Below are 24,945 nucleotides of genomic sequence, written 5' to 3' on the forward strand. Positions count from 1 at the left end.
TTTTTAATTGGCTCCCTCAAGTTCTATGAAAATCTTGATGGGGTTTCTTATGGGGGGGCTGGAGGGGGGAAGGGTTGCTCTACTTACAGCTGCAAATATTTCACTTGAAGCAAATGGAGCTTAAATCCGAAGCAGGACTTCTCAATTTATTTATTTATTTATTTTAAAGTCAGGAAGGGCCGTCACTATGATGCCCCTTCTTCTAGCCTCTCCCTATATTTAAAAGATGAGGTCCTCAGCCCCCTAACGGCAGGCCATATACACGACAAAAGGGACAGAGGGGGCCCTAAAAGCCCAATACAGTATCTGACTTTGGGGCAAGGGCTATATCTCACTGTGTGATGGCACAGTGCTTAGCACAATGGGGTCCCGATCTCAGTTGGGGTTTTTAGGTGCTACCAGAATACAAATATCTCACTATATTTTGAGATGAGAATTTAAGAACAGTTACAAATATATAAAATCAAGTTGAAACTAGCACTAAAGAATTGTTTCATCAGCTAGAGAACAACCCTCCTTCTTTATATTACAGGATAGGAACACAAAGGGATTTAGATTATGTTAAACATATGTACTTGTTTCCACATACAATTTCCACCCGTGAAGTGTCTGATGGCTCACAGCACTGGTGTGCCTGCATCTTCAAATGTGAAACATCTTTTGACTGTCTTATTGTTCTACAAATTAGAAGGGCCCGTAGTTTAATAAAGGAGTAATAACTAGTTTTAGTATTTAGGTTTGTTTTAAAACGTCAGAAGCTTATACAGCCCACTATCAAAGAGGTTTTCAAGAATTATTTTTCATTTCAGTTAAAACAACTGAACAGTAACACTAGACGAGTGGATGAGAATCCAAAAGTGAAACTGCTCTATCTAGTTTGACTGACTGTGCAAATTGCAAGAAGACATAAGACTTTTTAAAAATATTTTTTCAGTTTATTAACCGTGGTGGCATTATACATTTCCACTGACAGACTATAGATATGTGAGTAATATAGGTAAAGCAAGCTGAGTTTTAGGTTGACTGTGTCCTATTAAATCTCTGCATCTTTCAAAATGGGGCTTGACCTGATCTCACACAACAGAATATATTAAAGTAAAAGCATCAGAAGCTCAAGGCCACACTTACCATCAGAAGCACTGAAGTACTCAGGGTTCACAGAAGCATAAAGCACTCCATTGCCTAGTCGGTCACTGTTCCTGTTAAAACATAAGATGTATTTTTTTTTTCATCCTTAAAAACACAACTAGCATTTCCAATCCTCCTCTTCCTTGGCTTTTCCACTATTTGCTCCACCACCTGTCCTGTTGCTTCTTACATGTGGCACATGGAGGGGTTTTCGGACAAGATGAGAGAGGAACTAACTTTGTTGATCTAACAGAGTTCTTGTTCTACCTGCATATGCCAACACGGGCCACACCAACTGAGAAAATGGCCTGAACAGTCTTCATAGGAGACCCCTCCACTCCCCGCCCCCCTTCCCCAGTTCCGTTCCAGTCCTCTTTACACCATATCTGCACCAGAGAAGAATGAATATGAAACATTGTAATGCACTAGGTTCTCACGTTTCTTTTTATGGCTGAATGTAAACACAGATTCCAAGGCCAGAAGGAACCATTGTGATCTAGTCCGACCCCCCTATATAACACAGGCCATTCAACTTCCCCAAAATGATTCCTAGGGCAGATTTTTTAGAAAAGTATCCAAAAGCTCTTCCCCCAGGACTGATTATATGATGATGTGCCATGCAGGAGATCTGTGCTCAGGATCAGCCGTAGGATTCCATGCTTCCCAACCTGCAGGAGATTAGGTGGGCTTGGGATAGTCTTGATTTTAGGAAACATGCTACATGCAACTTATTTTATGGTTCAGTTCTGGCAGATTAATAAACTATCATCAAGGCTCTGCAAACGTGACCAAACATTTCATTCCCTGGGCTGGAGCAGGCTTGGGATGAGCTGGCAAGGTTTGTACAGGATAAAGGTTGGGTGGGAGAGGGGTGTCAATTAGCAAACCTATAATGCCAGAATAAACAGTGCCACTAAAAACTATCGCTCTGGTACAGAGAGAGATTTGGTAAATGCCATGTGTAAAGTGAATGTAAGCATTTTCAGTAAATACAAGCAGTCCTTGACTTTATGACGTTCGATTTATGACGAACGGCACTTACGACGTTTCTGAATGGACACCCTGATTCGACTTACGGCAATTGGTTTCGACTTTATGACGTTCGGTCCCGCAATAGAGTGGATTGCGGTTCCGAGTTACGACTTACGACGCAATTTTCAGGAACCAATTGTGTCGTAAGTCCGAGGAGTGCCTCTATATCTGAGGTGGGAGAAGGGATTAACGTAAATCTCTACATGCAAAAAACAGCCAAAGCTTATTTAAACGTTGGTGCAAATTCTAAATTTTCCTTTTCTTCATTAAAACACATTCAGCAATTGTGAAAAGGCTACCGAGATGCGAAATACCATGTTCACTTGGATTGACTACAATCTATCCAGCGAATAAGGTTTTGTGGTTTCCAAAGTGATTCAAATTGTTGGCTAAACCTCTGGTCTATACGGTTCTATTTTTGCTATCATTGTCCCAATGGAGATACATCCCCAAAAGACCATCCCCTCCCCGCCTTTCCCTCCTCTCAAGCTCAGCATGGTAATGAAAAGCCTCTCCACAACTCCCTCAGCAGACAGATGCTCATTAGTAACTCGAAACATCATCTCCCGATAAGAGAAAAATCTGCTTTTGTCTATCCTGTATGGTCCTCCAAACACCGCTTCGGTTTCAAATTCAAACTTCCCCTTTGGGCATTGAGTTCAAAATGAACATTTCCTCCCAGTTTAGTCTCCCTCACGAGTGTATGCAAGATCTCACCTCTTTTTGTTAAAGACGTACAGCATTATTAGCAAACCTCCAATGATCAGCAGCACTGCAATGGGGAGCACAATTATCAAGTGCAGGAAATTCCCATAGTCTGCCGCTGAAATAGACAAGAAAACAAAATTCTTACGTTGCTATAGAATTTCTACCACCACGAGAGTTTTCAGCCTACACAAGATATTGCCATACTGCAAAATGAGAAAATTCAGTTTTCTGTCTGAAGTGTAGAAATTTCTTCAGGAAGACTCCCTAACAATAAATGACTAGAGAATCAGAAATCTGAGAAAGAGGACAGCATTAATATTGTAAAAGAGCAGCGTTCTGTTTAATTGAGTTTTGGTTTGACTAGGTATGTCTATGGTCTGATGTTCTTCTTTAAATGATTAATGCATGCTTATCCTTTTAAATCTATATATACACACATCTATATATAAAGATAGTATGCACACAAATATTTTGTTGCTCCAATTTCAACTCTAAATTCTATCAAAATTTGTTTTATTACAAATGGGAGAAGAGGACACAGGTATTTTGCCTGGATATATTGAGGGTAATAAACGTATCTGCTTTGCAAATAAGCAGAAACAAAAATAAGACGTGCAGATGTAGAAGAAAAAGATGAGATGTCTATGGTAGCCATAAAAGCACTGGGTGGAACTTGTTTACCAATTTGTTTCTGTGTAAAACAATTGCTTCATTTCCAATATCACTACCCCCTCTTGCGTCAACATGTTGATCTTCTGTCAAAGTGCCACTTGAGTTCCATAGTAGGAAAAAAAACAGCTAAAAATGGAATTGTAACAAAGCTCCATGCAAATAAACTTGGCTTCTTGTATCACATTAATGCATGCGATAGGTATTCCATATTGCCAGATGGGTTCCAGATTCCAATTCATAATACTGCTGCATGGTTATTCCTAGCAGTACATTTTCACCCAAGATTAGTATACCACAGGGACAACATTTACTATTATTAATGTATAGACACACTAACCTATACATGTGTATACACATGCAAAACAGAATAGGACCTAGCCTCAGAAGGTACTGTTCATTCATATGCACTTTCCAATTAAGAGAATGCAGAACAGCTCCCAAAGAAGCATGCACAACTGAGAAAGTATATAGAGAACTTAGGAAGGATGATCAAAGTCCCAATCATGCATGCAAACAACAGGAGTAAGTGAGATAACTCAGGAAGCTAGTAACCACAGATAGTTTGATGCAACCTATAAAATTCCTCTTACGTTTGGGTTGTACATAAAAAGACACTGGTTCAGTCCATGATCCATTTCCAGCTAGAGAGGTGGCCTGAACTCTGGCAGAATAGTTTCCAGGGTTTAGATGAGTTAGTTTGGCTCCTCCAAACTTCCTGTATTCCTGTCTAGAAACACATTCCCGTTTCTCCTGAAAGAAGAAGAACGGCTTGTACTACATGTAAATATTTTTATACTTGTAATTGTCAGGAACTCAGTACGGTCACAGTTTTTGCTGGGCTTTGCATCGCATTCATGATTTAAACTTGTTTCTTCACCTAAAATCAGAACAGTTCTCCCTTTGTGCAATTTAAGGATATTTGGAATCCAACAATGGTAAAAGCAAGTAAAACAAGGGAAGGATTGTAACATATTGGCTAGAAATAGAGACTGAGAGTCGGGATTCCTTGTTTCTATTTCAAGTACCGCCACAGCTGCTGGACAAGTCATTTAAATCTTCACCCACCTGTAAATTTGGCATAATACTTAGAAATTGTCTCAGAGGTATGTTGCAAGACTCAATATCTACAAATCCTTGGATGAATGCTGCTGCTAACAGCACTATTAAAATAAAGGTAAAACTTGTTGCTATACAATTGCCCTTACAAATTTGCTTATTTTGCTTTAGCAAATAGTTACATTAGTATTTGCAGTTCTCGCTATTCCTCCGTAAAGAGAATACCATCAATACTGACCACTGTGCTGTATCTGTACTATTTAGTATTAAAATCTGTTCATAACTATATCAAAGTCTACCTTAAAAAGCAAAGCACCTTTATTTCTTTAAAAAGTATTCAGCTTAACGGGAGAACTAAAAATGGGGAAATTTGGGAAAGCTTGGGAGGAATACAAAATTTAGTTGTATTTTAAGTATTAAATCCTAAAGGTCCTTTTTATTTTCTTTAAAATAAGTGATCTCATTAATAAAGCATCTCCTAGGCCTAGGTACATGGATCCCAAAGCACTCTACGAACTTTACACAAACAAAAATCACCCTCCCACCTAGAAAATGTGGGCTCATCCAGAATGAAATCAAGTAATTTTTTTTTTTAAACAATGCACACCAATGCTTAATACTGTAGGAGATGAATTTAGCATGGGCACTGGAAGGTAATGCTCTGAGTCTTGTGAAACGTAGCACATGAGCTTCAATAACCACATGGGCCCAGCACCTCAGCTTTAAGTCGCTGAGACCCTTATACCGTGTTAAGCCATTCAAAAAATACCAATTAAAAAAAAAAACAAAAGAAAACAACAACAAAAAAAGATTACTGTATTCACACCAGAGTATTTCAATGGGACTTCCATCCAAGTATTGACTCAGTCTGACCCTCTATAGCTTGTCAGAGTTGACCAGACCACAGGTAGGAAGGACAATGTTTTCACCCCTCAGCTCACAGAGAGCCGAGAACACGTGAGATTAGTTCCAACAGAACCCCTCCTCCCTCAAACAAACATGTCTTTGATCAATCCTCACCTCTCCATGCTGCCCATATTTGATTTCATACATCAGTATCAATCCATTAGGGCTTACAGGTTCTGACCACTTCAGATAGATGGCATTATCTTCTTTGCCTTCCCACGTTACTGTTCCTGGAATGTTATCTGCTCCTTCTACAAAATAATTACAAGAGTTGATGTAACGCAAACAGCATTGCAGCCTGTCTGAATCTGAGACAACGGCTGGGCCAAGCTAGGTGAAGAGATCAAAAAACAAAATTCCTAACTACTCCAGAGGCGCCAGAACAGCACAATAAATATTGTTCAAATCCCCAGAGAGCAAGGAGTAAGCACTTGAAGGCTTGTTGGAGAGATTAGTATTGCCTGAACAATACTGTTACAGCTGATGCAGGGCATAGGCCTAAAAACATCAGGACACAATAAGTAAGTGATCTAATACAAAGTACAGGCTGAAGAACTTAGTATATTCGTGACTGGTTCTTTCTTCAGACCTCCACTGTACTCTCCATGGTAGTGAGTGAAAGTCATTCTGATCTGATGGCTGTAGAAGGCCCAAAATAGCAGCAGTAGGTGTTGCATCTCTGCAGAGCTACTTGCAGTATAGTGTCCACGTCACAGGATGCAAAGACAGAGGCTTGTCAGAAAAACAGACACAGGTTGGGGTCTGCACGGAGGTCAAAACGGGCTCCATTGTCACAGCGTCTGGATTGTCAGTGTAGGGACAGTATCTGCAGTGTGTGCAGTCACAGCTTATGATGGAAAGACATCAGTGCTCTTTGCCTTATCCCCAGTGCTTTTGGTTTTGGAAATTATTCAGCAGGCTCCCTGGGGACTATGAATACTGGTCCAGTCAAGCAATATATGCATTAGGTTCAAAAGCCCACACGATCACAAAGGTCCTCAATTCAGAGAATTCACAGGCTAAGAATTAGGGAATGTTTGTTTCCTTTCCCCTGAGCTCCTGGATTTCCCTACTTACTTGAAATAAACAATACCTCTGCATTGTACAGACAATGGTTGGCTCTGGATTATCTTCAGCATTTCCTTCCAGAAAGCAAAACCACTACCATTTTGCACCAAAAAGAAACCAGGCATCTGCTGGAGTTATGACTGCATATGGCTTTATACTGAAATAAGGTCTTTTCTTCTCAGTAGATGAGCAATCTGTATAAGCTCAAGCCTTACTACAGTGATTGCAAACAGTTGTGAGAGTACCCAATATTCCATATTTGAGATAGACTAGTTGTTTGTGATTGGTCATGAAAAGTGACACAATATTGTTTCCAGTCCCAGACTGGAGGAGCGCACTAGCATTCCGTGGCAGAGGAAACATTTTGTTTTCATGGCAAACACTCACACAAGTAAAACTCAAACATCTGTGACCAGGCCAAAGTGAACTGATTAGAAACTGCGAACAAATATCCATGGACTACAGCATGTCAGGAAAGGTATACTCAATCCTCCTGCATCAGGGTGTCCGAGGGGCTCAGAAAACCATTTCCACTCCCTCCCTGCACCTGTCAACAGATTTGCAGAGTTATCTGGGCAGACAATAGGGATTATTTGCCTTCCTCTGCAGCAGTGAGCAGTGCCATAGGCTGGACCTTGGAGTTTATGGACTAATAGACGGTGTCGATCCAGTAAGATAACATTTTACATAACTCTCACATTTAAAAATATGTTTATCTTTGCACCAAAAAAAAAAAAATCCTTAACAAACCCTATTATTTTATATTTGGTTTTCAAAGCTGTCTCTCCCTGTGTGTATCCAAGATACATGTTACCGCCCAGAAAATGAAATGTAAAGCTTGAAACACTGGAGATCGTACCTGCAGGCATGGTTCTTGCAAAGACAAAGTTGGATGCACTGCACCCAAGTGTGTCTGCTTCATGGTTGCAGCTGTGAATATCAATACGGTAAAGAGTAAAAGGCTGGAGGTGGGAGATGAGCGTCCTCTCCCGGCCCTCCACTTTGCTCTCATAGAATGGATATTCCATCTCACTCTCCTCCACATCAGACACATTGGCGAAGTGATCTGGCACCGTTGTGTTCTTGTTCCTACTGGCAACAGTGGTGTTTGCGATTCGGAACACATCCCTGCGCTTCCGGTCCGGTCTGCAGAGAACAAAGGGCAATATGTGGAAACAGGTCGTTTTAATGTATTAAACTTCTCAACTGACCGTCAGGGAAGGCAAGAGAAAAATTTAAGTCAGAAAATATGTATCTAATCAGCTTACAGATAGACAGACTATACAAATGAAAGAATAAGGAAGCCACTAGATGGACTTCATTCTTTATCTGAATCTACTATATGTTCAGCACATTCCATTTCTGACTGCTTTGGAAACAGACCCAAGCTATCTGAGGCTCAAGTTCTAACCCAAGATAAACATGCACAACCTTCCACTGTGCAAGCCCCACTGAGGTCAACGTTTTGAATGGCAAAAATGTGCCCAAGGTTGTTTCATGAGCAAACCGGATCCATATTTAATGATGGTGATGCTGAAATAAAAAGCTGCCCCCCACAAAAATCTGAAAGGATATGAATTGTACAGCTCTAAGGTCCAGTTTTTAATTTTCTGGTTAGGATGAAAGCAATTAAAGGCTGCTTAATTTACGGTGTTGAGGAGGCAAACCAGGGATAAACTAAAAACCATGGAAGATAACAGCTGTACCCTTATGGATGTCATTTCCCCACCATTTCTCAAACGAAGTCTCTAACTGACCAACCTTATGATTTGAGAAAAATCAGCATCATCTAGTGCAGGTGTGTACTGAAATGAGGCACTAAGCAGCTTTGCAAATCAGCAGCCCAAGGAGCATCTCAACACAGAACGAGAGCTAAAGTTAACCCGTGTACACCAGTGGCTTGGTTTTCTTGCCTTGTTCTGTGTTTTACTAGCAACAGTCACTCACTGGGCATGTTTGGCTTTTGAGAGAAGTCTGTTAACAGCTTCTTCATTTTGTAAGGGAAGTGGTGGGCAAAGGAACATGAGCATTGTATTAGCACAACAGAGGACATCTGAAAGATACAGAAAATAGTAAGCACGTGCCTCAGAAAAAGGAGCTTTTTAATTTTGTCTGTAAAGTTGCATGTGCACCTATGGAACTATGGAAATAAAACGAACATTTGTAGTAATCTATGTATTGAATTAAAAAACGAGTGATCTACTGCAATGATCCTGCAGTTTCTGTTGTTTCACGTTTTAGAATTGGCAGTGCAGACAGGCCTTTTTTTGGCAGTATAGTTGTCAACATGGGGACACGGTGTACATAGATTCATAGATTCATAGATTCTAGGACTGGAAGGGACCTCGAGAGGTCATCGAGTCCAGTCCCCTGCCCGCATGGCAGGACCAAATACTGTCTAGACCATCCCTGATAGACATTTATCTAACCTACTCTTAAATATCTCCAGAGAGGGAGATTCCACAACCTCCCTAGGCAATTTATTCCAGTGTTTAACCACCCTGACAGTTAGGAACTTTTTCCTAATGTCCAACCTAGACCTCCCTTGCTGCAGTTTAAGCCCATTGCTTCTTGTTCTATCCTCAGAGGCTAAGGTGAACAAGTTTTCTCCCTCCTCCTTATGACACCCTTTTAGATACCTGAAAACTGCTATCATGTCCCCTCTCAGTCTTCTCTTTCCAAACTAAACAAACCCAATTCTTTCAGCCTTCCTTCATACATGATAAAATGAATCTAGCTACCACACATCACTGTCACACATCAGAGGTGTCACATGTTCTTCAGTTTGGAATTTGGATCTTTGTTCTACACAGGAACGCAGACTACGTAAACAGGATGACCGTTTCCAAATGCTCCAATCTCAATCCATCAAGTGTTCTTGATTTAGATTTGAATTAACAGAACACTGAAAGAGTGAGGTGGAGGGGAGAGAAATCAGGGAAGAATCTACACCAGAAATATTTCCTTCATTGTACCACACCTCACATTGTACCACTTACACAATGATCGTCTATTACTAGGCCAGTGCTGGGTCTATATCAAATTACTACAGTGAGGCAATGATTTCAACACATTCCCAATCAAGGAGTGGGCATTAAGAACAGAAAAAGTGCCCCGTCAATTAGGAAACATGTTAGATCAGAGAAATAGCTCACTATGAAATAAATAGTCTTAGAACATTGAGCCATATCAAAGAGTTCATCAGCGCTGCGTGCCAAACAACTGTGAGCACATTTGGTTTTGAAACCTATTGGCAGAGGAGTTCACTAAGGCCAAACAATGGAAAAGCTACGCTTCTAGAAGAGCACTCGTGTAACCGCGTTATGCTGGCGGGAGAGAGCTCTCGCATCGACATAATTAAACCAGCTCAAACGAGTGCTTATGCCAGCAAAACTTATGGCGCTTGGCGAGTGTTCTTTTCACACCCCTGAGCGACAAAAGTTTTGCCGACACAAGTACTAGTGTACACATGGCCTTAGATTCTCCCAAATCCTAATGAATCTCAGGTTGCATATATGTGACTCTCACAAGGCAGGCAAACTGCAGCACAAGTATCAACTAATAAATATGAAGACAAGGAAAGGACTACCTGTGTTATCAAGCAACACACCCCATGTGATTAACTCAACTCAGGGCTTGTCTATAAGACCAAAGGCAAACTGGGGGGGCAAATCTACCTCACACTAGCCTGCCATGTGCTAAATTGCTGCATGGACACTGCTGCCACGCTCTAGAAATTCCCTAGTGTGCTCTGACCTACTCCCATTTCAAAGCGGAGTAGATCACAGCACACCAGGTAACTCTTAGTGCGAGGTGGCAGCAGGTGCCACATGGTGACGTAATGCATGGCAGGTTGGCGCAGGGTAGATTTACATCCCAGCTTGCTGTGAATGAAGTGTTGGTAGAGACAAGTTCTTAGTAAGTCTACAGCATGAAATGGGAGAATTTCATAGCGAACAAAAGCAGACACACCGTCTCTTTGACAACAAGTATCACTGGAGAAGTCACTAGGCCTGTTTGCTGTGCTTTGGTCGAGTCATCGTTCATCCCCTAATTCCACTGCAGAGAATAAACCTTTGGACCAGCATAAAAGAACAAGGATGCCTGAACATTTGTGCTTGTGACAAAAAGCAGTGAGATTGGAAATAAAAATCAACTACAAAGTCATATGTTGATGCAAGAACACATCCTGACAACCAAACAACCAGAAGGAGTGACCTTACCTACCACCACGTTTACAGGATGTGTTAAGATTCTCTCTTTGACAGTCTCTGAAAAATTTAAAGCAGGGTCCTACATTTACTTTGAAAAAGAGAATAAAAACACAGAACACGCGGGCAAAAAAATACAGTCACGTTAGGGAAAGAGAGAGACCCACATATTAACCACAAGGCAAACATAACTAAAATACTGAGGGATCTGACATCAATGACTTTCTGTCAAGAAGCTGCCAATTTTGCTGGAACACCCAAATGAGGAAAAAATTAGAACCCAAGAAACTAGACAGCCAAATATAAAGGAAGGTCTTGGGGGAAAAGGCAAGTAAATCCATCTATGTTCTGACATAGGGAGGAGGGGATAACAAACAATGAGAAAATAAAATCGCTGAAAAGAAAAAGGAGATCTTTAAAAGAAATGGATATGTCAGTGCAAAATCTAATTACCTTCTTAGGGTGTGTCTACACTACTGTCATCATAGCAGCACAACGATGCTACAGCTCTGCCACTGTAGTGCCATAGCATAGGCACTTCCTAAATCGATGGAAGGGGTTCTTCCACTGATGTAGGTCATCCACTTCTCCAAGAAGCGGTAGGTAGCTAGGTCAATGGAAGAATTCTTCTGTCAACATCGCCATGTCTACACAGGGATTATGTTGACCTACCTACGTAGTGCTAAAGGTGTGAAATTTTTCACAGCCCAGGGCATTGCCGCTATGTTCATTTAATTTTTAAGTGTAGACCAGGTCTCTGACTATGTGCTAATTGTAAAGTTCCAGCTTCTCAGATGCTGAGTGTTACTCGGTTACCACGAGAAAACAAAAGGAAAGCTGAAGAGTAATGGCTCTTGCAGTGCTGTAAACGCAGCTCCAAGAGCAATAAAAATTATCTTGTCTCGGCCCTACCCTTCCTGCTGCAATGCTGTACGCTGGGCCCTTTAGAAATCACAAACAGGCCAGGGCAGGATGATGTAACGACACAGATGTATTGGTTTTTAAGCAGCCTGAAAACCGCACGGTCAGACCCTTTTATTTACATGCTGTGCTTCTTTCATAACATCCCAAAGACAGGCAAGACCCAGGTAGAAAGCTGGAAACATAATACACTTCTAATGAGGCTTGTGTTGACACATGAATTAACTTCCCCCTCAGGGAAAAAGAAAAGAAAAAAAATAGACATCTGCAAGTAAGAAGTTGCTCAGATTTGTCCTATGGAGAAATCTCACCAGGTCATAATCTCACATTTCCCTGACATTCAGACTTCTTAAAAGTCACTTAACTAACTCAGCTATTTACAAGTCTTATATCTTATCTGATCCTGCTGTTAAATCACTGAAAAGAAAAATATACCCATTATGAAAGCAAGCTGAGTAGGGGGAAAACTGTAAAACATTCAAGGCATTCTTTATGAATTGCTCCCATTTAAGTTTTAAAACAGTGTAAATCTACAGCATGTAAAAGATTGGTAGTAATTTGTTCCTGCCTCTGTTCAAGCTTTACTTTTCTCTTTTTTTAAAATTAGTCCAAGAAAATTTACCCATCAGACAAAATGAATGTCATGTTTCAAATGCCTGAAAGCTTTGGTTAAATGGAAAAATACTTTTCCTCCACAAAACTAATATCATGTCACTTCAGGCAATTTATAACGTGCGTGTGGTTTCCAAACCTGTCGTGCAGTAGGCCGAAGTCCGAATTTGTTTACATCATAAGGTGTTGCTCAGGATTAACACAACCACTGGTTATTTCAGGATCTGGTCTGCTAACTTATCAGCAGTGCACACAAAATTGGAGTAAATCAACAACAGTTCAGGACAACAACTAGACACTTCCACCAAGAAGCAATATTATTTATTATTTGTACTGGGGTAGTGCACAGAGGTCTCAATCAAGGTCAGTGACCCACTGCAATAGCTGCTGTACAACCCCCAGGTAAACATGGTCCCTGCCCTGAAGTCCTTACATCAGTGATACTCAAACTGAGGCTCCTTAATGTGTCTCCTGTGGCTCTTTGCAGCACATGATATTAAAACACTCTGTGATTTAATTATTAACCAATCTAAGTTATTAACCAATCAGGACGCTTTTACTATGTTATTAACCAACTGTAGACTAGTTGGTCAGTCATTTTGCTGTGAGAATATTATAGAGAGAGAGCCAAATTAAACAATGAATTCACACTACTGTGGCTCTTTTGAGTAATGCTGATCGGTAATTTGGCTCCTGACACTCAGGTCACTGCCTTACACAGTCTAAGAGTGTCTTAAATAAGATCTTTACAAGTTAAAGAAAATTTTTCTGTTCTCAAACTTATCACTCAGTCTTGTTTTTTTCATGAAGACCACACCTGAACACTTTCCCAAGCCCCATTTAATGCCAACTCCACCTACTCCTCTCCAGCCAAGAGAGAGGATGAGACTACATGCACGATCAAAGCTGAAAGCTTACATAGTAGTGTTACAGCTACACACAGTATGCTGGCCTTGTGATCCAATTATTTTAAGTAAAAACAGCTTACAAAAGAGGTAATTTAGAAACTCAAGCATCACAACCACTGATGAATTCAATAATACCTGCTCCATGATGCTATATAAAATGGAGCTTAATGGATATGTTTCTACTTAACATGTAAGCAGCACCCTTTATCATGAAAGTGTGTGTACATTTAATTCTTGGTTACAGTCAAAGCCCAGGAAACCAAGACACTCTCCTTAATTAGTGCAGAGACATAAATTAGAAAGGACAACCATTTCAAATTCTGCAAGGCCCCCAATATTCCTTTAATTTCCAAACCAGATACATCTTCAAGATGAGTTACCTATGCATTTAAAAGGCCATTTAGAGAAAAAAAATGTTTGAAGCCAGTTCTCTGCCGCGGGTTGATCATCCTTGAAACCCTTACAGGTGAAGAACTGTTACATGACCTTTGATTCCACAAAGGAGCAACCACAAAGAAGGTCCTTGAACAATGTAGGTAAGGACTATTATGATTAGTTAAAATAGGGAGAGAGAGCTAAGAATCAGTGAAGAAAAGAAGCTATGAAATAGAAAGACTGTAGATCACCTCTCTCCTTACATGAGGCAGTGTTTATGTGCTTACGGTTCGATTAACAAATGCTTTCATGTGTATATACCAAGGGCCCCAGGAAATATCACCGCTAGTCCCCACCTATAAACACAGCAAAGATCCAGCTTCTATTACCTGGGCACAAAGATGGAGTTATGGAGGAAGTTCTCAAAGACTTTCCGGTACTCCGCCTCCTCCTTCTCAGCTTGCTTCTCTGCCTCTGTCTTGGGGCAAGCACAGCAAGGTCCTTTTTCTCCCCCACTCCCTTCTGGCTTGGTGGGTTCGGTAGCTTCTTCTGTATCAATGGTCCCATCCGCATATCTCCGAATTGGGACTTTATCTTTAAAAGAAAAGACCAGATGTTGAGGTTGAGGTTTTTTTCCCTAACCGCCAGTGGGTGCATTAACAATCCATGTTCACCCTTCCCCCATACTGGCTGTTATTCACAGAAACGTCAGAGAATAGCTAGCTACAGCTGCATTTGCTGGTCATGTGAATAATGAGGACGGACAGGTATGAATCTCAGGCATTTTAACACAACTGCTTTCAGCTCCCTTACCTTTGGAGCAGTAGTTATGTCGGTAAAGATAACTGTCCTGAGGCTGCTGCTGCCACCGTACAATATAGTAGGACAGGTTGCCATTGGGGAGAGAGGGTGGATTCCATTTTACTATTAGCTGAGAAGAGGCATTAGATGCTGAAATAACATCCAGTGGGATAGATGGCACTAGGAGTGGAAAAGGAACAGGGGAAAAAAAAATAATAGGCATTTTTACACACAACTCATTGAAATATAAAAAGCTGAGAAACAATGCCTCAATTAACTGATTTGTACATCACTCCGAAAAACAGCTCGTCCCACCTCAAGGGAACGAAGAATGCTGCTGACTCCCCTTGGCTAACAGATGTGAATGTTTTAAAAGCCACCACCCTACAGCAGTGATCTGATGTACTCAACAACTTTCCTTAATGTCTAAGGGCCAAGTTTTGCAATCCTTAAACCAACAAAGCTCCCATTAATTTCCAAAGGGAATACTGCTTGAATACTGACCACAGAACTTGGCCTGAAGTATGTAACCATGCTCTGGTAGACTATTTAATGACATTCTGATTTCCTTACTCCACGTAATCCAGAAAGTTTCAATTTATGACTAGCACTGTCCTGTATTTTTTAGTTGCTGCTTTCTAAATAAAAGCAATTGTTTATGCAAAGAAAATTTAGAATGCCAATCTGGGAAATTATGAATGGCATTATGCTGAGAGAGAAATGTAGGGGCGTGGAGTAAACAAATCACAGCAACAAACCCTGCGTGATGAATTTCCGTACGAAATAATATCCAAAAACATACACAGACGTTTCTTGAGAGGTCTGATGAGATTGAGGTTCTAACTGGACTTTCTACCTCTAAATATTTTACAGAGTTTATACGGTCTTGGACAGGCAAATCCCACTGATCAAAATTTTGAATTATTTGACTTAATTCTCTCCTTGTTTGATTCACACCCTGAAAATAGACACATCTTGTATGTTTGCTGTTATGCTATATGAATAATGGTGGCTGTTCTCAGCTAGCATTTGTGTAGAATACATTGAAAAAAACCTCAAAATATATAGGGTGGGTTTTCTCCTGAATTTGAGCAAACAAAAAGTTGAGTTGCCTCACTCAACATTGCCAGAGACTTGTTGAATTCAAGGTTGAAAAACATATCAATCTCTCAAATTTCTCTCTCTCGTCCTCACACATTTCAATGGACAAATGGTGAAAGAGGCTCCTTATCGGTAGTGCAAGAGGCCTTTTCACCAATGCAGCGTCATCATCTTGGGGATCTCTACAGCTTAAGGTCTCCAATGCTTGCTCCACGGCATGCACTAGAAAACCAAGAGCTTTAAAATAAGAGCAAAATCCCAATTGCCTTAGAAGATATAGGGCAAAAAAGAGACTTCAAATCCTATAACAGTGCACGTAGCATTACACACATTTGAAATATAACAATTTGGAACACAGCTGAGACTAACAGGTACACAAGATGACCTGATGTTCAGTGCCTTCCAAAAATCAAACATTTAAAAGCAACGTGTTTGTAGATCTCAAAATTATGGTTTATTCGAAAGGGAGTCAACACTTAAAAGTAACAGCCAGCTTTTATCCTATGCACCTCACTGTAGTATCTGGGTACCTGAGCTTCTCCCATCTCTTGTTTCAGAAATTACCTTATCAAGCTATCTGTTTTTTTTTTAAATAATTCATCTTTGATGCCAGGCTATTTAAATGTCCCACTCATTCTGGAAGCTATTTGCGGTCAAAAGGTGGAGCTGAATCAAACATGTTCACCTGATGTTGTGTTGTAGTGGTCAGCATTATGACTTAAAGGCAAGTACATAACTGTGAAAAACAGACACCCTGTGTTCCTCTCCGTATAGCTGACAAACAGACCCTTGTCTGCCCTCATTGCAATGTTTTCTGGGAGGAATATTACAAATGACCTTAACTGAGACTGCAATATATTTAAACTGCACTGGGCCCCTCTAATGGATTTCCTGAGTATCAAGCATTTAAAAGTTGTTCATGTTTTCCAATGCACTTAGTTTTTTCCACAGTCCAGGCCTAATAAATTACACGTGCAGCTTTAAAGACCCATCTGAGTGTGTGAAAGCCCAGCCTGTGATACCTTTGCAGTGCCATGCATCACAGGCCTTACCTGCAGCATTGGTGCGTATATAGACTATTTCACTCTTTGCTCCATGGATGTGATGATTCTCCATCATTGTGAGAGTAACAGCCTTGACATAAATGGCATATTGAGTCCAAGGTTTCAGTCCCTGCAGTAAAATCCCAGGGTTGTTCTCTTTATTTGGGGGCAGATCAACATCCACCATGTTCCAGCTATTAGAACCACAAGCATCTTGCCCATCATACTCTGTCACATTCTTGAATGGTCTGAAATATTAAAAGAAAATGGCACCAATTGTACTTTTACTTCCTCTTAAAAACACTCAAACTTTTTATGGGGGAATCTCACATCAGCCTTTGTCCAATGAAACTAATAAAAAAAAATTTATTTGCTTTTTATAGAAGAATAAAAGAGAATCCCAGAGCCTAGATTTGTCTTTTATTTCCAACTGCTATAAAACTAGGGAGTTCAGATTTAGCTACAAGATTTAGCCTCCGTAGTGACTGAGATGTCAGGAATCTGAGGGAAATAGGTACTCATGGCTTACTTTCCCTTCCCACAAAAGGAAAACTATTGGATAATTTATCAGTCTGAACAAACATCTTCAATTCAACCACTCCCTGCCAAAGGAGAGATAACGTGTAACTGTTGTCAGCAGAGAGAAACAGAAACAGACCTTCAGCGATAGACCAGTAAGCGTTGGAGAGAAGAAACCTGCTGGGGTATTAATTTATTATTTATAGAGCTCCATAAGGGTACCTAGCATTATACAACGGGTAGACTATGCCAAACAAATAACCCCTTCCCCATATAATGGAATAATAAAAAGTCCTTATTTCTCCTTATATAAATACAACGAACCATAAAACAATAAAAAATTGACAGTTTGTTACTGTCTTGTGGTAGTGGTGATAAACCATAAGAACCAATCACAGTCACATGTAGGTACAAAAGGAAACTCCTTGTACTCAATATAAATGTGTTTGGTTACATAGCTGTAGATTACTGTGTCATTTAAAACATAAACAAGACTTGTTCTAAGGACACCGACTCAGTTGCCCTATCTTACTTTCAAAAGCAGACAGTGAACTGTTTCTGACTTTATATTCACAGGTTATCTGGGCTCAAATTAAACAGATGCGACCCAGAATAATTACGGACAGTGATTGAACGTTAGCCGCAAGAACCCAGATTTCGCTACACTTTGACTAGTAGCTCAATAGCCTACTGGCTGCTTTAGTTCTTGACATAGGCAAACAACCAAGTTTGGACTTGTAATTTGTACATTTGATTCATTTTAAATTGTATTATTGGTACAACTATATACAAAGGTCTTACTTTTATTTAGTGACTATTTAGCATGGACATGTCAATACTGAAGGCATACCATGTTATAGACTCATATTGTGGTATTAATAGAATTCCTGCTTCATTTGCTCACAACTTAGCTCCAGAATGTTGAAGCAATCAGCCTGCTCACCGGGCTCTCTCTCTGTTACATCTCTCTTTTTTCAAAGCAGAATCTCAATGCAGCTGACTGATTTAAGATGTTTCTGGTTGGAAGTGTTTCTTGCTCACTCTAACTATTACTTCCACAGAGACTGTAGAACAGCTCTGGACAGCAGAGAGAAAACCTGGCCCTAGATTAGAGATAGAATGGAGTAGGGAAAGGACTACAAAAAGGTAGGGTTAGACCCTTCATGAGTGGTTGGTGTACCAAGAATTGCTGGTCAGTATGGACCATGGCAATAGGTCCTCTTTAGAAAAGATGCTTAGTGACAGATGAAATGGGAACACGGGTCAGAAAAATACTTGAATATGAAGGAAAAAGAGAAGTGAGCCCAAGTCACCGTTTGGATCGAAACATTTTGCAAAACACTGGAGCACAGGGGGATGGAGACATTCGGATTTCAGCTCTGGTTCAGGCCCATCTCCAATACAAAGGGGTTTGGTATGTGTGCATGTGTGTGTGGTGGGGGGGGAGAGGGGAGGAGCGGGGAGTGAGAAAGGGACTACCAGATCCCAACAAAGTCAGTTTTCCCCTGCATCTTACCGCACTTCACCATCAGCAAACGCTGCAGCAACCTGTCCAACCTAGAGAACCTAAATAACCCAGAGCCCAATTAGTTACAATACTGAGGCTCCAAACCAGAACTTCAAACTGTCTCTCCAATCCATGCTGCTGCCTAGCCAATGTCATGGCTGGGAGAAGAAAGAACTAATTGGCATAAAAGCACATATTATTTGGAGATTCCAATAAACACAGAAAAGCACCCAGAAAATAGGCAAGCAATTTATATCACTTGGGATTTTTTAAATGTGAAAGTGTCCTGAAAACAGGTCCTAAACACCTCTATGTTAGCAGGCACTTTGGTATAGTACATAGTATCAAAACAGAACCTTGTAAGAAAGGAGCACTCGAGAACAAAGTGAGTACACTGCACAGAATAAGAATTGCCCAAGGGACTTTGCTGACTCACTTTATTCTTTATTCAGCCAATAAACACAACGGTCAAGAGAGAAACCCTACCCACTGTGCCTGTTATTTCCTGAATGACATCATTAGTCTCAGAACACGTATACTCACGCCTCTTTGTAGTAAACAGTGAAGCTAATAAGATCTCTGTAATCTGGAGGGCGATACCGCTCCCAGGTGAGCTTAATCCGGTTCTTTAGGGTGGTGTTGGAGACAAAATTCAGAATGTGGCTTTCGCCTACAGCATAAACAAATGACAAGTCAGTAACCATGGCAAAACGAGTTCGATTCACAACTTTGTTATTGGGTTTTGCTGTGTTTCTTAAAACTGCGTGCCTCAGTATTATCTAGTTTAGGGGTCTCGATAGCGCTCATCACCACTGTACTGCAGGAACCTACTAGTTGCTACATATGTTCTATTTATTCCAAAGCACTTCGTGAGGGTTCAGTAATGTTCGGATACATGGAGACACGTAAATTTGTTTCTTAAAAATTAAACATTTTCAAGTGTGTGGTTAGAATGCTGGGAAAAGGGGCTCAGGATTCTCTCTGGGAATGGAAGTCTGTTTATCTACAGGACCAGTACAGTTAGCACTACCAGCTTCCGTCTTCTATTCTGCTTATAAGCGTAAGCACGGAGTTTAAGTGAGCGCACTCTGGGGTAAAAGGGAAGATCAGCTTCTATGGCCCATGCAGCCCCTGACAACTGCAATAATGTGTTTTGCCTTCCTAGTCATTAGGTGCTGGACGGAGAACGATTAAACTCATTTCATATACAGCACAGCCGTTTGACGGCAGCAGCTTCCAGTCGCTATTCGACACTGGGCTGGGCCGGATTTGAGCCAGCAACTTAGCGATGAATAGCCATCCAGTCCTGAAACAAAACTGGTTTAAAACCGTAATTCTTGGACCGAGAACTTGTGTGTTAAGTGTCAACTGTGAGTGAGTTTTAACATCTTAGTAGAACTCTCTGAAAAATAAAGAGGTTTTCACCCTCATGTACGCTGGCACTAATGGTGCTGCTATCTTTTCAAAGGCAATTTAGCTTTTGTTAATTCTCTCCTTTTTTCTCTTTTGAGAGTCAGAAAGCTTTTTGTAATAGTTTTAAGGAACAGGCAGTGGCTGGCACTGGCTTCACGGTAGTAGGGACTGGCTGTGCATCTGTAACTCCTCCAGAACTGTGAGCACTCAGTATATTGAATGTAAGCACACTCCTTCCTTTGCACAACAAGGATCCGCACCATCTGCATTTATGCATCATGCCTAAAGAGACAGTCAGCAGTGTATGTGTCCTAGTTTTGTAAACACTGTCCAGCACAAGGGGGTTTTACTTATAAACATGATATGCTTTAATTTACTCATTTCCAAGAACACCACAAACAACCTAACAGACAAAACATGTCATCAGCTGTATGGGTCATGGGGCAAAGCCAGGCCTGTAAGCCCTCTTTTCTTTGCAATCCTTAAAGGACAGATGGGATTTTAAATTTGTTTGTAAATCAAAAGGCCTGATCCAAAGACCATCGAAAGCAAATGGGAGTCTTCCGTTGACTTGAATGGGTTTTGGATCACGCCCTTTGTGAATATGCTTCTGCACAGCCCCAAAACACAAATTTGTTAGTCTCTAAGGTGCCACAAGTACTCCTGTTCTTTTTGCCAAAACACAAAGGCATTGTAACTCTGAAAAATTGTAGAACTAACTGGAAATATTTCTCTCAAGTTATTCTCTGTTTGACACGGAAACAAATCACAGCAGATTTATTCTAAAGAATATTTCTAACAACTGACAAGCAGCAATCCGCACCAGCAGAGGCCAGCCAGAAGTATGAAAATAAAGCAACCTATTTTGCACTAAAATAAATAGGCTCTGAAACAAAATTCTGCAGTCTCCTCAATATCAGGAAACTAAATAGATAATCCCCTACCCCCCTAATATTTATGATGTCATGGATCTGTCTTGCAAAGGAAGTGGTGGAAACTCCATCACTGAAGATTTTAAAAACCAGATTATACCACAAATAAGGAAAAAAGATTACTTTGTGAAATATTGTGGTGTGGCAAAGCGATGGAATTGGGCATTATCAAACTCTTTTGTAATGTGGACATTTTAAATTGTGTTTCCGTAGCTGTAGCAATCGCTGTCAAAATCGTATTGGGAAAACAATGCATTTTCTTCATCAATGTAATTTAGCAGCTGGAAATAGTCATCCATATGTGACCAGCCAACTCTGCAGACCACCAGTAGCCCATGGACCGCAGTTTGGGAACCGCTGAATTACAATGGACAATATGTCTTTTAATCGCTAACTTCTACATTCTATATTCTTCAATAGGATTGTGGGGTGGTTGTCCTTATTTTTAAAGCTTGTATAAGGCCTCACTCCTATTTAATTCCCCTTCTGAGCTTTGACTTACAAGAGGCTCTCTCCCCATTGTTTCTTGGATTTATATCTCCTTTAGTCTGCCGTCCCTTGGTTCCCGACACGTCCTCCATGCGGTAAATCTCAGACACACACAGTTTGGGATTAAACGCAAAGTACATTTTCCCCTCTTTGATCGTCAGGTTGTGGTGGTTCCAGTCCCACAGCTGTTGCAGATTCTGGTTGTCCAGCACATAGAAAGAATAATTCCTACAAAGAGATTTTAAAAGGCAAAGTTAGTTTTACCATCAGCTCATGGGTAGTTCCTGTCCAAACTAGTTGAACACAGTTGAACACAGGGGCAATTCTTTTTTAAATGAAATATCCTCCTACTGACATAAACTGATTACACCTGCCCAGTCTCTCTGCCTCCAAAGAGGAGAGCAAATGCTTCTTCCCCCTAGGAAGTGAGTTTCCCTTGAATTTTTCCACAGGTAAGAGGGGGAACGGCTGCAATGTGGGACTCCCAGATTGCCACTGGTTGTAGGCTTCCCTTACTCCAGTGTGGGTTTGACAATGCAGTTTGTACGGAAGATGCTATACAAAACACAATTGTACACCACATGCGTCTGACGAAGTGGATATTCACCCACGAAAGCTTATGCTCCAATATGTCTGTTAGTCTACAAGGTGCCACAGGATTCTTTGTTGCTTTTGACAATTGTACAGTATTTTATTCCTGTCCCACTCCTTGACATACAACATTCAATACATGTTCCTTTGAAAGAGATCTCTATAATGTATTTTCCACGTTAACTGCTAATGAGATTTGACAGCCTTGCATATTGTATAGCAGAAAACGTGTGCTGTACTTTAGGTCATCAAGATAAGATGGAAAGGTAGAGAATGCTGCATCCTTTCTTGTGTTACTAAATTGTGTTACATGAGCTGAATGAGGAGTTTTCTTTGCCCGAAAGACAGTGTGTTGTAATTTATCTGTTGGTCCAATAAAAGGTATCACGTATGCTCTACCAAGTATTCTGCCTCTCGTACACTACTGTCTGGTAATAAATAGTCACACTTATGTGACTATGTGAGCACAGCACAAACCTTCACTGCTTTAAAGCTCTGAACCATCACAATCTGACCACTGCTGCAGCCACTTTCTAACAGACGATGGGGGGTCTATTCTCTCAGTGCATGAGTGGAGTTACATGCACACCTTAACTTTGATGCAAGTTACTTGTGTAAATTCCACACTGGGCTGAAATGGCAAGATGGGTACAGACCAGAGCACTTCAAGTATCCATGGCAGAAAAGACCCCGCAGAAGCATTTTCATTTTGAGGTTGGGAAAGGAAGGGACTGGAGAGGGAATTAAGGGCATGTCTAAATGATTATTGTAAGATTAGGGAAATCTGCAGCCATGTTAACTACACTGATGTAAACCCCTAATATAAAGACACTCCACCCTTGTGATTTGTGCAAGCCCTGTTTTGCACTGGTGTGTCCCTATCAATGGAGTCAAAATTTCTTTTTTCTCTCAACACATTATGCAACACCAATAAGAGTTTCTGCAGGATAAGTAACAGACTAATCATGGGTTTGATAGCAAATCAACATCATCCTTTATAGTTTTCCTTCAGTGTTGTTTCCTCCCACGTTACACAACAATGACACCTCAGAATACCCAATGAATCAGCCAAGAGAATGGAATCGTTTGTTTATTGGGGCTGCAAGCTCTTCGGGACAGGACTGCAGTTCTCTCCTTTGTGTTTTCTTCTTAGCGCCAAGTGCTGAGTGCTCTTACAGTGCACTCAAAAACAAGAACAAGAACACCCTGCTCCTCCTGCTGCCGTGTCCCCAAATACCTCGTACTTTATTTCTAACAAAACAAATACACCTGACACTGCTTTGGTTTGAGCAGTGAGTACACCTGCTTTTTGTTGACTAATACAGTTGAAGATGGCGCATACGTGTGAGTTAAAGTCATACTAAATATATTTCACCAAGAGAACATCTTTTACAAGCATTATGCAAAACTGCACTTGGATCTCACCATGTGTACTGAGACACTGTGGATGGTTCACACACTATTATCTCTTTGCAGTCAATGAGCAAAAACTATGCTTGCAACTTCCTGAACATCTTTAATGAGATGAAACATGCATTATCAATAGTCATGGGAATAAATGACGGCAGATGAGGTTTTTTTTTTAAAGAAAGACCTAAAGTAGGACTCAGATTAGATGCAGCTAGTACAATAAAACACCTTCAAGGTTATTACAACAGGTTTTAATACAAGAGGTTTAATTGAATGCCTCCTATCACTTTGTGTTTGAAATACCAGAGCTAAATGTGGCATTTCTTATTTTAAAGAGACATGACTAAGTTTTCAAGACAATCAAGTGACTGGACGAAGTCAAGCATTCTTGTTGGTACTTTAGACTACTGCAAAGAGGTCAAAAAAGAGTTGGGACGAACTGTGGATAGTATATTAAAACCATCTGCACAAGTCTGAGTAGCAGTTTAAGGCAAACAAGTTCTACGGGTGTATATATACACGGCAAATATAAATTAGTATAAGCTATTCTGACACCATCTGAGGCACCGGTGAAACCACATTTGGAATACTGTATACAAGTCCAATCACAGGATGGGTAAGCCATTGCAGAAACAGAAAAGATGCCGCAGAGGGCAAAAAGCACACTCAGGGTTCTGGAGATACAAGTTATATGTAACGATTATATCAGACTTTGGCCTTTACAGCTGTGGGGGGGGAAATGTCAGGATGCCAAGGAAGATAGCATAGAAAGAATAAAAGACTCTCAATAGGAAAACAAACTTCTGCCAATCAGCTATTGAGATAGAAACTAACCGAAAGAGAGGAGGTTGGGGCCTGAATGAGGCCAGTCTAAACCTATGAGCAGAAGCCTGTGGACCTTTAAGGCCCAGTTTTTGTGGCAGGACAAAGAACAAACAGATGTTCATATCCTCTGCAGCACCCACATGGTAGTGTCATCACACAGCTTATGTGGAACCTTAAATCATAGGACACACTGATAACTGGGCAACTACTGGCTGAGTTTTTAAAACACACCACATTTTACATATTTATATAGCTCCTGCAGCCACAATGGGACTCTCACAGCGCTACATATGTCTGCACTGAAATTTATAATGGTCCCTGTAACAAAAATGCGGCAGCAATTCTGCTGATCATTACTGGGCATCCCCCGCCTTCCTTTTTAGGATGACTTGAAAGGAAAGGATAGAACTACAGTTCATCCTGGAAGAGGCAAGAACCCAGGTCAGCCTATTGCTAAGAGAGGGCAATGTGCAGTTCAGAATGACCAGGAAAGGGAAGTGACCTCCACGGGATAGGAACAGGGACTGGCAGACAAAGGGCCAGTGCAGCGAGTGTGAGCAGCAGGCTCAAGCCAGCAGTCTGGGAGTTGACTGCAGAGGGAAGGTCAGGCTACAGAATCTGACCAGCAGAGACCAGAAGAGAAGCCCAGAGAAGAAGGTACTGCAACTACAAGGGGATGGGCAAAAAGCTCTTTAGCCCACTAATCACAGCCAATGA

At 40.8% G+C, this 24,945-nt stretch overlaps 1 protein-coding gene across 1 annotated transcript in view; it reads right to left on the reverse strand.

Annotated features, from left to right (window-relative positions):
• Positions 1 to 24,945, reverse strand: part of IGF1R (insulin like growth factor 1 receptor) — a 261,977-nt gene that overhangs the window by 20,296 nt on the left and 216,736 nt on the right. The window contains exons 6-15 of the mRNA XM_026648353.1: positions 21,416 to 21,630; positions 19,112 to 19,238; positions 16,552 to 16,790; positions 14,411 to 14,578; positions 13,987 to 14,191; positions 7,430 to 7,716; positions 5,617 to 5,753; positions 4,131 to 4,290; positions 2,878 to 2,983; positions 1,129 to 1,199 (exon numbers count right to left, since the gene is read on the reverse strand). Of these exons, the coding sequence (XP_026504138.1) occupies positions 1,129 to 1,199; positions 2,878 to 2,983; positions 4,131 to 4,290; positions 5,617 to 5,753; positions 7,430 to 7,716; positions 13,987 to 14,191; positions 14,411 to 14,578; positions 16,552 to 16,790; positions 19,112 to 19,238; positions 21,416 to 21,630 (1,715 nt within the window). The remainder of the gene's footprint in view (positions 1 to 1,128; positions 1,200 to 2,877; positions 2,984 to 4,130; positions 4,291 to 5,616; positions 5,754 to 7,429; positions 7,717 to 13,986; positions 14,192 to 14,410; positions 14,579 to 16,551; positions 16,791 to 19,111; positions 19,239 to 21,415; positions 21,631 to 24,945) is intronic.

This window comes from Terrapene carolina, unplaced genomic scaffold (genome assembly GCF_002925995.2).
Source record: "Terrapene carolina triunguis isolate 2854851 unplaced genomic scaffold, T_m_triunguis-2.0 Scaffold67, whole genome shotgun sequence".
NCBI classification, from domain to species: Eukaryota; Metazoa; Chordata; order Testudines; family Emydidae; genus Terrapene; species Terrapene triunguis.